This window comes from Pogona vitticeps, chromosome 3 (assembly GCF_051106095.1).
Source record: "Pogona vitticeps strain Pit_001003342236 chromosome 3, PviZW2.1, whole genome shotgun sequence".
Taxonomy (NCBI): domain Eukaryota; kingdom Metazoa; phylum Chordata; class Lepidosauria; order Squamata; family Agamidae; genus Pogona; species Pogona vitticeps.
In genome coordinates this window covers 116,379,189-116,393,079 of record NC_135785.1, presented here as the reverse complement: position 1 = coordinate 116,393,079, position 13,891 = coordinate 116,379,189, and the positions used below count along the sequence as shown (strand labels likewise).

The following is a 13,891-nucleotide window of genomic DNA, read 5'->3' as shown; positions in this document are numbered from 1 at the left end:
GTCCAGCAACGGGGCCTCCTGCTTGTATCTCCTGCAATTCATTCAGTCCGGCACCAATTGTGTGAAAAGTTAACCTTCCAATATTGGAGCTCATCTTTCTCTGCAAACAAAAATAAAAAATAAAAACAGAGCACCCTGTGCATGATTTGGAAGTTTGAATAGAAGACTGATCTACTTAACTCCCTATGTTATAAATATGTTGTTCACAGATCCCACTCTTCTCAGATCTGCATCTCTCTTTCCTGAACACCCCCCCCCCTTTATGATGTAGTCCTAGTTCACAGGAAGAGGTGTGCCATCAGCTTGATTGAGCAGGGTCAGCACCGAGATGTGCACTTCTTCCATGCCACTGTTGGGTGAACCTGCATGTGAGCAGAGCAGCTCCATCTCTGGAAACAGGATACCCCTTGGCTAGGAATTCCCTGGATCTGGAAAGCAAGTGAACTGAGGATGGTCACCCTTTTGCCCCTTCTCACTCTTTCCAGTCTGCAGTCTAGTTCTCCCCATAACGGCTCCTTGTCCTGTTCCCCCCCCCCCACTCAACAGGCTCTGTTGAAAAAAATGACCAAGAAAGTGGTGGTACTTTTCAGTGGAAAAGAAGCTGGTAGGAAAATGGCTGAAAGGAAAGACACCTCTTGTTTGATCGATATTCTCTCCCCCTTCCTTTCTTGTTATATATTGTTATATCCCTTGCAAGGGAAAGGGGGCGGTAACAAATGAAGGAGGAGGGTGAGAACTGATTTGAGGTACGTGTGGCTTCTTACCCCAAAACTACATGGGATAAAATGAATGTTTCCATGTGAATCATCTTTAGAACTGCAGAGCTGGAAGGGAACCTGTAGAAGATCATCGAGTCCAGCCCCGGTCAAGGAGGAAAAACTGGGAATTAAACTTGAGCTATGGAAACAAAAATCTAAATGCTATTCAAATGCACCCCAAAATGATCAACTGTGTCAAGAAGCAAGCACTGCAGAAAAGATGATGATGCCTTGTTGTGGGCAACGTGGAGCCTGGCAGGAGTTTGCTGCCTGGTTTTATTTTTAAAAGGCTACGTGAAAGCTCTCAGTGGCATGGAGATGGGAATCTTTAGAAGAAGATTTTAAGTATCTTCACAAAACCGTCACAAGCTAGCATGGTGGCGGGGGAGCATTCAACTTTTTATCATTGCTGTCACAGGCATGTTTTGGATAGATACCAATGCCATTTGGACAGACACAATCTCACACCCCATTTTCCATCCCACAAATATTGGTATCTCAGTTCTTCAAAGCTAGATTATGCAACATGACATAAATTGGATTGGATAACTTTTAACACTATGTCAAACTTCACCCTGGTGATGTTTTGTGTCTTGGCTTCATCCATTATCTTAGCATGCTATTTGGCTTTCCTGCCTGAGTCATCCTGAGTTCTTTTCCTGCAGGTGCCAAAAACATGACATCCAAAGGCTTTTGCATTCTCCAGAATCCACTGGCAACCTCATACTTTCGGTGCTAATTGATTCATACTTCTTAAAGAGGCATTGCCTTTTAAGTAACTAGATCAGTTAGTTAGTTAGTTAGTTAGTTAGTTAGTTAGTTAGTTAGTTAGTTAGTTAGTTAGTTAGTTAGTTACCACCTTATTAGTGCAAGTATTACTCTGGGAGGTTTACAAGTTACACCTTAAACCCACAGAACCCCACCTAACAAATTACATTCAACAATATGGCAATCTAATAGTACAGGGTTAAATTTCATACAGAAAGAGGGAAATTATTAAAATTAACGTTAAAATTGACAGTATCTGAGAGATTCAATTGTTGAAGACAGCTTTGAACAATTCTCTTTTCACCAATTTCCTGAACATAAGGAGAGAAGGAATTTGGCATATTTTCTTGATAACTTATTGCAAAGACTAGAGGCCACCACCAAAAAGGCCCGACTCCTTGGCCTTCCTTAATGTGACCACTTAATAGCAACATGAACTGAGAAGAGTGGGTGAAGCAGGTAGCTGATTTCTGTGACCGTTGCTCTGAGAAGTCCTGAGGTCCTAAACTATTAAGGGCTTTAGAGGTCATAGTCGCACATTGAATTCAGCACAATTACCATTGCTAATGTTTCTACATTTACAAGCCTTCTCTCTTAACATCTTTCATAGTACAGAACTTCACTAAGGGCCTAAATGATATGTTACAGGAAGATGCACAGATATCACTAACATTTGTCTGCAAGGTATAATCAGAAAAAAGTGTGAGGTGTGATGACATAAATAGCATTTCCACATGCTTTCAAGGAGCAGTCAGTGAAGCAGAACAGGGAAATCCAAACATTGCAATATCACAAAATACAGCTTTTCAGCATTTCCAGGGAATACCTATGCATCCCTTCATAACACACTGTTTAGATCTTAGGTGTTTCAAGACTGATGCCTTAAAAAGAGCAATTTTTACTACTGCAGTACAAAGTAATTCAATTTTCATTTTCATCTGGTGTAAGCCAATGACAGGGATACCGAAGGGATGGTCTCTGATAATCATTGAATGTTCTCTATGTGCTTAAAATGCTGATACGATTAATTCATTACTGAGGTTCCTTGCATTCTTCTCCCAAGTAGAGCTGAGTTGAAGGTGTTGCTTTGGTTTCACTTTCACTTCCTTTGCGAATGAAAAGGAAAACCGGCCATTGCTATTCTGTACAGTGGACCCTCGACTTACAGATTTTTCGAGTTACAGACTTCTCTGGCTGCAAAATTTAGATTCGACTTGCAGCCAGAGAATCGACTTACAGACCAGAAAAAAAACGAAATGGAATAAAAATAGAATAAAAACCACTGGTTATGGGATTAATCGGTTTTCAGTGCATTGTAGGTCAATGGAGATTCAACTTACAGACTTTTCGACTTGCAGCCACCATTCCAATACGGATTAATTCCTTAAGTAGAGGGTCCACTGTATTTGCTTTTCACTCCCCACTGAAATTTAACCCATATTCTGAATGTCTGAAAGAAATATGTGTAAACTCAAAAGGCTGCTTTTTAGGGCTTTATGAAGCTATAGTCTCAGAGCTAGCCCAGCAGCCAGGAAGTTCCCAAACACAGGAAGCAAGTACACTGGTACCTCACAAGACGATTACCGTGCAAAACAACGAATCTGCATGACAACAAGGTTTTGCGATCGCCATTGCGCTTCGCAAAACAGTGTTTCCTATGGACGATTTTCGCTATACGATGTTTTGGTCTGTGCTTCTCAAGACTTTTTTTTCCGGGACCGATGCTTCGCAAGATGATAATTTTAACAGCTGATTGGCAGCTTCAAAAATAGCTTCCCTACACGCGATCTTCGCAAAACGGGGTTTTCGGGACCAATGCTTCGCAAGACAGCAATTTAAAATGGCTTCCCTATGGGCGATCTTCGCACAACAAGGACGGATTTCAGTGCATTCCAATGGGGAAACGCTTTTCGCAAGACGATTTGTTTGCTAAACAGCGATTTCAATGGAACGGATTAGCATCGTTTTGCCGGGCACTACTGTACCTGTATCATTCCTGATTTTTTTTTCATTCTCATCAGCCTGAACTAAAACTTTATCAGAACCTCTCATACAGTTTCTGATATGGTCATGTGACATATGAAGGCAAAAGCGTATCATACAACTCTTAATTCCCTGTAACTGATACATCAGGTGTGAAAACAAAGCCATGTTATATTCTAAATGGTCAAATAACAAAACAAGTTTTTTTGTTTGTTTAAAATATCTCTATCCCACCTTTTTCCCCAAAAGGGCCCAATTTAATTTGCCAAACGCAGATTGACTGTTACTAAAAAGTCTTGAACTCTTAAGGGTGCACTGCTTCTAAACACAGAATCAGAGACTTGTTTAACAAGGCTCTCAGTAATAAGCAGATTTCCAAAGCCCAAATTTCTCTTCTTGTCTTCCTCTACCCAGTTTCTCTTACTCCCAAGTTACAGACAAAAAGGAACTGTACATACATTTCAGTTGCCCAGCGTTGAGCTCATTTGAGTTGAGAGACTTGCTCAGGAATAATAATATAGGTTTCTGTTGTTGTTTCTAGAGTCAGAGTGAATTACACCCTGAATTTTATATTTCTGTATGCCATAAAAACTAGCTTTGGGGGCTTTTGTACAACTGTGTAAATCCAATAGCCAGAATATAATATAAAGCAGGGAAATTCTTTCCATTTGCATTTTAGTTAGAAAAAAAATGTCTTTTCTCACCATACAGATTTTAGCACAAGTCAAAACAAAAATCTCAGCTAAAGTTTTCTTAAAACTGCTGTGGCAGAATTCAAAGGCACAGTTACACTGGTGATCTGTACTGGTTTCAGATCCGATGTATTTTAAATTGATTTTCAATCATGTGATTTTTATATCACTTTGTGCATTCACTTTGAAAAGTATTACTCTGTTATAAAGTAGGGCTTAAAACGGCTTTGGGAAACTACTCTTGAGTTTTAAATGGCTCCATTAAACAGCATATTTGCAGAACACACGGTTTCCATTGCCGCTGATCCTGATGCATTGCCAGTGATTACCACCTTCTATTTCCTATTTGTTTTCAATGTTGCATAGTCTTTCTTTGATTTTCAGGCATCATTTGGAATGTGTGCATTTCTCTCTTTTAAAAAAATTAACTGACATAGTGGCATTACTTCAGATACACAGATGGCAGTGTCTCTGATGTCTGAAACCCGCAACTGCCCACAAAGGCAGTATTTAATATGACAAGAATGTTTACATTGCCTGAAGTGATTCATAAAGAATCATTTTCACAAGTATGTTAAATTTAAAAACCCCTGCTGACCTCTTCCAAGAAAGTTTGCTTTGCGGCCAAAAAAGGAGCAGGTGTTGCCAGGCATCATGTAGTTGGGATTTTTCAAATCAATTTTAATTACAGTAGGACCCTTATCCACAGGATCAGAACCCACTGATTCATATAACTGCGGTCTGAAAATATTAAAAAATTTTTTAAAAAAAATCCAGGAAAAAAAGATTTTCACATGTATCACCTGAACTGGCCATTAGAGGGAGCCATGCTATGAAGAATACATAGCACAGTTTCTGGCTGTTCAAGGCCTCTGCTCTTATGAAATTTGTATGGCGGTTTCCCCTGGCACGCAGCCCATGTGGCTGCCCAGTTGCCTCCTTGTCTAACGGGCTGCCTCTTTGTCTGGTGGGTTCCCAGGAGCAGTGGCAACCTGGGGTGGAGTGGCTACTTGGAGTAGGTGTGAGCCTTCAGTCCTGCTCTGCCCTTTCTACCATGATTCTGGACATGTGGGACCCTTCCCTTGTGTGTGACTGTCCAAAGGCAGGGGCAGCTCATCATCCTTTTCCAGTTCGCTTCCTGCCCGGCTCACCTGTGCCTTCAGTCCAGGCAGCCAGGTGGGAGGTAAGTGGAGGCATGTGGAGCTGGCCTAAGCCACCTCTCATGAGGGTGATGACAATAGGGGGGGCAGGGACAGACAGCTCTGGGGACAGCCAGGCGAGGCAGTGGGCAGCCCAGGAGAAAGCCCAGCCTGCAAGCGAGCAGCCAGAGCAGCGTCAGCAGCAATAGCCAGGGCAGGCCTGGGCAGGCAAGAGCAACACAGCCCAAGGAAGTGCCCGAGATTGGGACTGCCAGGCACTGCTCCAGCTGGGGAGCAGAGACCTTGCTCTATATTCCCTTCCCTTTCCCGCAGTGCCCATTGGTAGGTTAGGCAGTGCACACTTTGTGAAACACTGTTTTGCCATGTTATGTATAGTGTCCGCTTTTATCTGCAGTTTTCAGCATCCAAGGGGGGGGGAGCGGTCTTAGAACCAATCCTCTGTGGTCATGGGATTCCTACTGTATACAAAACCCAATTCAAAAGCAGTTCTTATTGGCAGTGTAACTGCACCCAAGACAACCATCTTGCTGAGTCTTCAGTAGCGTGATTCAAATGTCACAGCACAGACTCTGTGGGGGGAAAATGCATGGCTTGATATCCATAATAGTGTGTAGCAACACTTCTGAAATACAAGGTCACACTGATAACACATGAAGCCTGCTCTCCCATTTCCCTCAGAAAAGAGTAAATAGGCAAGCTCAGTTTACTAAGTTCTGGCTAAATAGCTCAATGAATTAGGTATCTGTCTGTGGAGCCACAATGAGGAGGTGGATTTCACACTGCGCCTTCCACAAGAAGAGTCAGCCTGTGTGGCCTTGGGCCAGCTGCACAGTCCCAGGGAGCCCCCAAAAGAAGGGAAGGGTAAGCCGCTTACTCAGAAAAAAAACCTCATTTTTTTCTACCTGGAAGACCCTGGAAAGGGTCGCCAAAATTCAGAATTGATCTGATGGCATGTGAGTATTATTTAATTACTGAAATTCAGTGGTACTTGTTCTCAACTAAGTATGTATATCTTCTGTTGATTTTACTTATCTGATTAACATTACAGTCTTGTTGTATTTTCAGTTTTATTTGGTACATGTTTTTGTGGAAAGCAATCCACTAATGGGCTTCAGTCCAAAAAAAAAACGCATGTCAGGTAAAACCGGTTAGCTTTTAAGGACACAGAGAAACACCGGGAAGTTTTATTAGTCTTGATGTCTCTTTATAACAGCTGGATTCTGGACTCTGGTGTGGCAGCTACTAAAAAATTTAAATGTCACTTTGCCGTGGAGAAGAGCTGAAGGTTCAAAGGGATGTAGGCAGCTCACAGCTACAGCAAAAGGCTCCCTGCTTTTAAAATTCAGTTGCCATCTGGGATGGCAAATGTTGACAAGTGTCTTAACAGTGTCTCAAGTCATCATATGGCATGAACAGCTAAAGTGAGAGTTCCTTTCCATTTGAGTTCATGGCTTTAGTCAGATGCATCACCCTGTATGTGATGCTTTCAACGAGCAACGTTCTCTTTGCATGTGAGCATAATTTTGTTACAGAAAAAGTTATTCCCCACCCCTTCCATCTGGTGCATCTCCTCCATTGCTGCACCAATGTCACAAGTAGCTATTGGCCATTGTTTGTGACATCGGGAGTAACAGGCAATGATTATGGAAACTTTTCACACGTTTCAGTTGTGTTTTACTTGTCTGTTCCATGCTTCTTGCTTTACCCCACTGAGGGCCTCATTAAAATGGTGGTGAGCTGACAAGACATTCAGAATACACCTCTTGAAGCTGCTGCCATTTTCTACAGTTTTTATTCTACTTGGTTTGTCCCACACTGGGATGTGCATCATCTTTTTACAGGGGAAAAAGTGAAGAATGAGCTATTTACTATCTGGTAGTTGTCCGTGGGCAGCCTTCAACTGGTTTCTTTCCCCAACTGCTATAGGGCTAAGATACTAGTCTGAATTGAATTAATTTCTCACCCCCTCTAATTACCATTTGCGTCCATGCTTTGTAAAGAATTTCCTTTCAGTGGCCTACATGTAGCAATCATACCTGGTAGGCGGACTTTCTAATAATAGTAGGTCATTTTCAAGATTTTGTAGGGATGAAGTATTTTGAAGTGGTTTACCAGGCCCTCCTTGTGTGGGGTGCAACCTGGGGCTCTTCAGCTTGGCCAAAGCCACCAAGGCGGGATTGGCTGTTCTCCAGGCAGGCACCATGGGGAAACCAAGCGCCTGGTACCCAACTCTCGGAGCTAATCGGCCAGATAGATGCGGGGGCTCTCTGGAACCTATGAAAGAGATGATCTGGGCGAGTGGTGGCCTTCCCTGAAGGGGATGGTTTGAGGCTGGGCCAGAGGGAGCATGGGCCATAGATGCGGGATGGCCGTCCGGCGGGAGGGGTGTGTGCGCCTGCCTGCCTGCCTGCCTGCCTGCCTGCCTGCCTGCCTGGGAGGGCCCTTGCCTCTTCCCCGGGGCTCCGCTTTTGCTGGTCCCCTCCTGTCCTCGCTCCTCCATCTTACTAGCCCGACTCTGACTGTCGCACGTGCCGCTCAGTCGTCGCTGTCGCCGAGCCCCCCCCCGGCTCCTCCCTCCCTCCCCCTTTCCCAGCCCAAGTCCCCTCCCCTCCGCCGATCCGCCCTCCTCGCTCGCCTCCCCTTCCTCGCCTCCCCTTTTTTTTTTTTTCTCCGCGTTCCGGCACGCTCCGCGGTGCTCGGCTGGCTGGCGCGGCTTCCCACCCGCCCCTGGCTGCTGCTGTTGCTGCTGCTGCGGAGGGAGCGGCAGGAGAGGACGCAAGGTAGCTTCCCAGCCCCGCCGCCGCGGCAGGCAGGCAGGCAGGCAGGGGCAGGGGGCCCCGCAAGGCGCCCCCAATTCGCCTCCTCGCTCACGCCGAGGGGAGCTCCACCGGGAGCGCCGCGCTTCGGAGCCGGCTTCGCTTCGCCGGGCCGGCTGGGCTGGTGCTCCGGGGAGGCGCGTTTTTTGCAACAGGCAGCCGGGCGCCGCCGCCGCCGCCGCCGCCCCTGCCAAGATGATCGGCGTCAACAGCATCAACAGCAGCGGGAGCGCCGGGCGCCTCCGGTCGCGCTCCATGTGTTCGGTGCGCTACGGGCGCAACTGTCGCGGCATGGAGACCTTCTGCTACGGCTGGCCGCAGCGGTCGCGCACCCTCAAGCCCGTCCTCTACACCGACCTGGTGGTCAGCCGCCTGCAGAACCGCAGGAAGAAGAAGCCGGTAAGAGCCACGGGAGGGAAGGAGGGTGGGGGCGCCCGCCCGCCCGCCCCGCCGCAGATCGGATTGCGGCGTGGCCCCTCGATCTGCCTTCCTCGAGTGGAGAAAAAAGGGAGGGGTGCTCAGGGGGGGAGGAAGAGGAGGAGGAGGGCCGCGGGGAGCCGCCAAGCGTGCGTGTGCTCCGCAGCCCTGCGCGGCTCCCCGCGCTTCATCCCAACAACGCCCCGACGGCTTGGGCTGCTTTCTCTCTTCCCCCCCCCCCCGCAGGCCGCGCTCTTGAGTGGGGGAGATACTGGGGCTTTGTGGGCCGCGTCACACCTGGCGTTGTCTGTTCCGGCAGACGTGAGCGTCAGAGGCGCTCCAGGCGGGAAGGACGAGGGCCGAGGTGCGGGACCGCGGCTGCTGCCACTGCGTGGAGTGTGCCTGGCCCGATCCTGTACGGGTTCTACCCAGGGGCTCCACGGCTGCATAGCATTGCAGACCTTTCCCTCTCACCCAGCCTTGCAGGGTGCGTGTCGCCTCGCTACCCACCCGCAGACCTTGCAGTTCCCATCAACGCCCACACCTGCGCGCCCTCGTGGAGCGGGATTCGCTCAGCGCGGTTCAAGGCCCTGCTAGTCCTCCCACCAGGACAGGCGGAGGCGTGCTTCCCGGTGACTTGGATTGCTTCCTCCGAACCGCCTTCCCCATAAATTTGAATCACCCAGAGAGCGAATTCGCTTTGCAGAACAAAACCATCCCGTTTTGTAATTTGGCCTTTTTCTGAACAAGGTTTTCTTGCAATGTAAGTGGCTGTTACAAGTGTTTAAAACGTTAGTTGGAAAATAATGCAGTTTTGCCACCTGGGAGCATTTTCCAAAACATTCAGTCACCTAGTTTGTTTTTTGTTGGGTTTTTTTTTTTTTTTTTGAAACAAATTCTGAATGCCTAAGCTACAAAGGCAGCCCTTGGGATTAATGGATATCTGTGTTGCTTTCTGGGCCCAGGTATGGGCAGTGACAAGGGTGGACTGGAAATACAATTTACTGTAGAGTTAGAGATAATCTGTAAATTTGTGGGGAGGGGGGGCAGAGCACATCACCATCTGTAGAAAGGTGGAGTTTCTTTGGCTTATCCTCTCTCAGTACTGCAGTGGAGAAGACTGAGTCTCTGGGGGTTTCCATGAAGAGCATTCCCCACTCCCAGTCACCTCTCTTTCTCCTGCAAATGAGAAAGAAGTTTGGTCACCAAAGGAGACGTTGCTGCCTCCTCTCTCTCTCTCTCTCACTCTCTCTCACTTGGTCCCCTGTGCTCTTCTCGGTGTGTGCAGGTGCGGAGCCGGAGGGACAGGCCTCCACTTCTGCCATGCCACCCAGGCCAAGTGAGAAGGTGAGCCGCCACAGACAGAGGTGTAAGTGCTGCCCCAAAGGGGAAAGAGCTCCCCAGCCAGCAGGGACTTCCCTCCGAGAGGGTGCCAGTATCATCTGCCCAGCTCTAAACATCCAGAGGGAGGGCCTGGGCAGTTCTTTGGAGGCAGCATCAGTCCGTCCGCTTCTGGGCTGCAGGACAAGGAGGATTTGGCCAGCTGGCCTGAATCTCTACAGCTGAGCCATCACCGTGAAGGGGAACTCTGGGGATCAGGTGGGAGGGTGAGGTGGTTGCTTCTGCCATGACTAACCCTCTGCTCTGCCCTGCTCTGCTCAGAAAGGGAGAGGGTGGGTGTGGGTGGTGGTTTCTTATGCTTTCCTTTGAGAATGGCCAGACTCCATCACTCTTAGCAACAGTGCCCAGAGTTCCTGGGCCAGAGACTGAAAACACATACAACACATACACATACATGGGACAACATAAATTTATTTATTTTTTCATTTGTATTTCTGGGTTTCTGGGTTTGTTCCTGGTTTAGTTAGTTAGGGATCTAGGGTTCTTCCAGTGCTCTTCTGCTGCTGTTGCCGTCATTGTCATTTATACCAGGGAGGAGATTTTTTGGCACCAAGCCTAGTGAAAAGCAGAGCTTGAATTTTGATCCGCAGACTTCTCCGGCTAGCATTTTGGCCCCTCTTGGCTGGGAGAGTCTGAGGGTTCCGGTTAAGAAGAGGAAGAAAGAGTTCACCAAGCTTGTGTGAGAAATACCATACGCAATAATGTAGTTGAGCAACAGTTGGAGTATCGGCAGAAGCTCGGAAGCATCTGGCATCTACTCTAGCTAGACAGAAGCTAAAGTTGCACGTTCCCAGTCTGTTTGCCAGTATGCAGCAGCACTTGGCACCCACCACTCACTGACAGTTGTCAGGAAACCATATGGTGCAAAGCGTAGCATCCTCGCACTCCACCAGAGTGTTTGCTCTCCACTGGCCACCACCAGGAGCAGCAGAGAAAATCCTTTGCCTTAAGATCTGTACTTGACAGTACTCTCCCTTACGGGATGAGTCTATAATTAATTTTAATTCCATAGACTTAGCCGAACTTTCTAACGTAGAGTCTGAGAGGGTGAATTGTCTGGTGAGAAGAGGTTTCTTTTGGATCTTCCCCCTCCCCTTTCTGCTGAACATTTTCCCGTTTTGCCTTGGTATTTAGTATTTAGAAACTTATTTTTACCTCCACAGGGTTCTGGTGACTCAGTGGGATTTTTCTCCAGACTGAGGCTCTCCCAATAAATGATTCCGTTCCAAGAGAAGGTTTCAATGGCAGGACCAAGTTTATGAAAGGGAACCTTTAGTGCACTAGCAAGCCAGATGTTATTTCCAAGGAGAGCCCATGACCCCTTTCTGTGCTGCAGATGTGTCAGTACAGCAGTAGGTGCTTTAGTTTCCAGGTCATCTTCGGCAGCGGTAGAGATAAGCTGTTAACCTACACAAGTAAGAAGAATGTGAAACCAGTTTCCATAAGAATGATTAATAAGGCACCTGCAGTTATTTTTTTTCCAGCATGTCTGAACAAAGGAGATGTTGTTTCATAGTCTTCAGGATTTCAAACATGTCAAGAAAAGGATAAGTAGACAGAAGTTGCTGATTTTAAGCGTGCTAATGAGCTCACATGTCATGAAAATCTCATCCACAACCATAGCACTACAATGTAACCTGTAGTTGAATCACTCTCATGCTACCAAGGTACCCTGGATCTAACTTAATTTTCTCCCTAGAAGAGGAACAGTACTTACCTCAAAAATACTGTAGATAAGTCGTGGCAAAACAAACAAATAGAAGACCCATTCCTTCTACAGCAGAGAGGGAGGGAAAGTGATGGGAAAATAATTTTAGTTCTTTTTACTGTTAAGACTGTACATTAGGTCGGGAACTTAGACATTTTCATCCTGGCCTGAGCCAGCATGTATACAAGGTTACAGGCCTAGATTTGTTTTAAGGCTCCACAGGAAAGTTCCAACACACCCATAGAGTAGGGGAGGGAGTCCTTCTTTTGAGTTTATGGTACTCGTGGTGGCTGACTACAAATCACCTTCCCTTGAAACCCTCTACCTTGGAATGAATTTGCTTTCCTGGCAAATTCCTCATGTTGACCGAATCAGAATATCTTCAAAACATCATCATCTCTCCACTGAGGAAACAGAACCAATCCCAATTTATTAATGTAAATACCAGATTTATTAATATTTTGTAAGGTTCCCGCAAAGAAAAAGCTACCTCAGACTTCAAACATCTTGACAGTTTTAGTGTATGAATCTTTTTTAAAAAATATTTGGATACTTACTCTTATTATCTTTTAAATGTTGTCTTATAATGATGTAAGCTGCCTTGGGCCCTTTTTAAGGAGAAAGGTGGGGCAAAAAATATGTTAAATACATACTCCAGTCCTACCAGGACACTACGGTTATCTCCGGTTTGCCTACAGTAAGGGGAGGGGCACCCTGGCCCTCTTCAAATGCTACTGAATTCACACCAGCCCCTTTCTGCATGGTCAGTAGTTCAGAATGATGGGACATGTAACCTCTCTCTATCCTTGGTTTGCAAACCTTTCCATTTCAAAAATTTCCTTTTAGCTTTGGTACCCGGCATATTTGGAAATGACTCCAGTGGTTGTCTGTCTCCTTAGCAAAACTCCATGTCAGTCTTGGTGTGGGTAATTACTGCGTCAGAGCAGTTTCTTCTGGTCTTCTGGTGAAGATAATTAGTTGCTCTTAGTTTGCTTGGGAGGGCATGGGTCTTAATCAACTTGACAATTGGCATAGCAGATCACCCATCTGAGAATAGATATTGTCAGAGTCAAATAATTGTTTTCCCTCTCCACGGATAAAATTTCTATTCCAACCCTTGTCCAGTGCCTGAATTAGGACAGGGACCTCGAATCTGTACCACCAGAACCCATAAAAGCATAGATTAGATTCCCTGGGAACGGTTTCTTTAGAGCCCCTCCAGCATGTTTTCTGCTTCCATTCTTTGGAGTGACTGCATGTAACTTAACACAAGAGGAGTGTGGTTCTTATTTCTCTCGGATAATGTAGAAAAGATTAGAGAACAGAGCTCAACAGAGTTTGTCTGAAAGTTTGTGGTAGTCTCTGGTAGAGTCTATGAAGAGAAGTCTCTCTGTAGTGGTTGTAATATGTGTGAGAGAAAAATTGAGAGACTCTAATGTCATTATTTTCAACTTTAAAATACTGAAGAAATATATAGAGATCTTACTGTTGTTTTTATCGGTATCATTCATATCCAAGAACTGACGTATCCCATCATACCTATTAACTACAGTCTCTAAATGAAAATCTAAGAGTAAGCGACCCAGATGAAAATGAACAAAAATACACCATCATCAGTGTGAAGTCACACTTTACCAATAGGAACACAGAACCTTATTAATATTAAGAAACACTTTCACATAACATTGAATATCCAAGGAGATGGGCTTGCAGGATCTGCATGCATGAATGAAAGCCAGTGATCATCGTCCAAGAGTATGGAAAGAGGTGGACTGTTAGCAATCTTTAAAAAAAAAAAACTATTCATTTTTTTCTCTTCAAGAGCTGGTAGATATATCTGTACTAAAAAAGCAGGGAGATTAAGCAATCTGAATAGGTTAGCTGGTCTTCAGTGGGCAGTTTGTAAAGGACAAATGTTTATGGAAAGGATAAACAGCAAACTGGAGATACGCCAATCAATCATGCCTGTTAATACTCCCTTTGAGAGGATAACTAGTTATCTGGATAAAGATGCAGTCTCTGAGCTCTTCTAAAGTATCTAATACAGGATATTATGGAATAATTGTGAGGCAGAAATATTAGGTTCCAAGCCTAGATAGGAGACCAAATAAGGTGCAGGAGCCAACAGGCAGTTGTAGATTGAGCCAAGTTCCCCAAATCCATTTCCTCCAGACCAAATCTGTCCCTT

The 13,891-nt window shown here is 45.8% G+C and overlaps 1 protein-coding gene across 3 annotated transcripts in view; it reads left to right on the top strand.

The window, feature by feature from the left end:
* The window catches only part of PSD (pleckstrin and Sec7 domain containing), a 113,897-nt gene that overhangs the window by 58,597 nt on the left and 41,409 nt on the right, over window positions 1-13,891 (top strand). The window contains exon 1 of one of the 3 annotated variants that reach the window (XM_072994935.2): window positions 8,293-8,576. The exons of the other annotated variants lie outside the window; for them this stretch is intronic. Coding sequence (XP_072851036.2) covers window positions 8,373-8,576 — 204 coding nt within the window. The 5' untranslated portion in view covers window positions 8,293-8,372. Of the gene's footprint in view, window positions 1-8,292; window positions 8,577-13,891 lie in introns of those variants that run through there. 3 annotated transcript variants of the gene reach the window in all.